General features: G+C 42.2%; 1 protein-coding gene across 1 annotated transcript; it reads right to left on the bottom strand.

The window, feature by feature from the left end:
* Window positions 1–571: 571 nt before the first annotated feature.
* LOC130136618 (uncharacterized) lies at window positions 572–2,033 on the bottom strand. Its single transcript, XM_056306724.1, has 3 exons — window positions 1,762–2,033; window positions 1,020–1,569; window positions 572–943 (listed from the first exon to the last, which is right to left on the bottom strand). The coding sequence occupies exons 1-3, from the start codon at window positions 2,031–2,033 to the stop codon at window positions 572–574; spliced, it is 1,194 nt and encodes a 397-aa protein (XP_056162699.1).
* Between the last annotated feature and the right edge of the window lie 235 nt (window positions 2,034–2,268).

Here is a 2,268-nt window from a genome sequence, read left to right as displayed (position 1 = left end):
ATTGCTTCTAGCAAAATCCAACAAACAGGGAAAGAATTCCTTCAAGTGCAGATCTCCTATTCCACTATTGATCGATACTTAAACCAACCTGATGATGGCCATTCAAGCCCTGCCCAGTCATTCTTTATCTCACGGTCCTCTCTTTGAACGACAGGAAAGATACAGGGGGAGGAAACTCATAAACCACAGAAAAATCGGCTAGAAAGGCCTGCCATTAGGGAGGCAAGAGTTATCAAAGTTAAACTAGCGCTATTGATTTGATACAATAGTCATTAAGCAACCGAAGTTCCCACTGACTTGTTAGGCAGTTCCAACAGTCAGAATCACACGCGAGCGCACAGAGTTAAGGGACGTCGCATCTGTCAATTGGGATGAAAATACCATCCAAGTGATCTGGCTTTTAGCCACGCCATTCCAAGTCCTTCCACCAACTCCTCTCCCCCTTGATTTTCTTCAAATGCTCACTGGAAACTTCATTGGTCGAAAGAGACTTGAGACTCGGGCCATAAAACTCAACCTTTCTAACCTTGGTGCGATCCGTAGCCACAGGGCATACTGGAAAGTTTAGGTACTAATGGAGGGACAACTTCTTCAAAATAGGGAGGAAATAAGACGTCTCACGGACTTTGCCAGTAGAAGTTTGGCAGGTAAGTAGGCTTTTAATGGCTGGGCAGTCCTCAATTGTGACCTCCTCCAAATTGTTGAGATTACCAAGCATCTCAAGGGAGAAAATAATAGTCAACTCGGGGCATTTACACAATGTCAATAACTTGAGAGAAGACAAACATCCCTTCTGCACTGAGCCCTTCCAAATGTTCCTCGAGTTTCTCATGTAGTACACATATTTGATCGATTCAAGACAGATGCTTTTGCAGTGAGATTCAGTCAAAGCCTCTTGATGCATGGTATCATATGCATCTTTGAGCACTTCAAGCTCATTACACTGCCCCAGAACACAGCATTTGAGTTGCCCCATGCTATCTATCCCTAGTTCGGACAGCTTCTTGAGATTAGCATGCCTTTCTAAGAAAGCCATCTGATTGTTGCAGGATGTCCTTAATATCTATGAAGACACCGTCACCAGTTATGTACCTCAGGTATCGGTTGCTCCGTTCCAGCCCGAATTCAACATCCGATGGTAGCCGATTCATGATGCGGTTAGCATGATTGCCAATGAGAAGTTTAATTTGAGCTAAATATGGATGCTCCATTGATTTCCTAAGCTGATTAAACTGCCTCAAAAGTTCCAATGTAGGAAAGGAGAACTTGATAGTGCTTAGCCTTTTCAAGTTGCAAACTTCAGATACAACACCTTCAGCACATGTATACCACCATTCAACATCGGCATCCACATCGAGATTAAGTTCTTCCAAGTGCAATAGAGAAGATATTACCCCATGAGGAATCACTGTTTTATACTCATTTGAAGGTTCAGTTCCAGAAATTGAGATTATCAAACAAGTCAGATTAATCAAACTTTCAATTTCCTTGGGAAGATTCGTAATCTTCGTCCCCTCAAGATCAAATACCTCCAGCTGCTTGAGCCTTCCAATTGCTGGCGATATCAATCTCAAAAGGACACAATCATTCAAGAAAAGTCATTTGAGGCTGACAAGGTGAGATATTGACTCTGGCAAGCACTGAATGCAGGTTCTGGACAAATTCAAAACTTCAAGAGCAGCCATTTAATTGAAAAATGAAGAAGTAAGCTTTCTCAGCTTGGAATTTCTTTGCAGAAATAATGATGAAAGTGAAGGGCACCTTGGTTCCTCCAGGAGCTCAGAAATCCTTGTTTGCATCAAACATGCCTCTTTTGCACTCTCCCATTCCTCAACCTCTGGTGGCTCTGTGAAATCCAAGCCACCCCGCATCAGAAACACACGACTTTCCTCGAGTTGAAAAATTAAGTTCACTAATATATGCTTATCCAGATCTTGAAACTTCACAAATTGCTCATTCTCATCAACTTCGAGCAGGTTAGCATTGACAAGATCTTTTAGAATTTTTTGGTCGTCATCATGGGTGTCTACCATACCATCCCTGACCCATAGGCCTCTGGCAGTCTCAGCTGCTATCTCTTGGGAATTGTTACAAAGAGCAAGATTTTTCAAGCATCTTCTAGTTTTAGCATCTGTTAGTTGGTCAATGCCAAATTTGATACATTAACCATAAGAGCTTCTATACCTGCTTCATGACTTGCAGGTCGAAACATCCAAGCGCATGTTTCCAGATTAAATGTCATTAACATTTTGCAGTGCCTTTGCCATT

This window comes from Syzygium oleosum, unplaced genomic scaffold, assembly GCF_021117445.2.
Source record: "Syzygium oleosum isolate NSW1041296 unplaced genomic scaffold, Sole_v2.1 Sole_v2.47, whole genome shotgun sequence".
Taxonomy (NCBI): domain Eukaryota; kingdom Viridiplantae; phylum Streptophyta; class Magnoliopsida; order Myrtales; family Myrtaceae; genus Syzygium; species Syzygium oleosum.
This window is presented reverse-complemented; position numbering and strand designations above follow the sequence as displayed.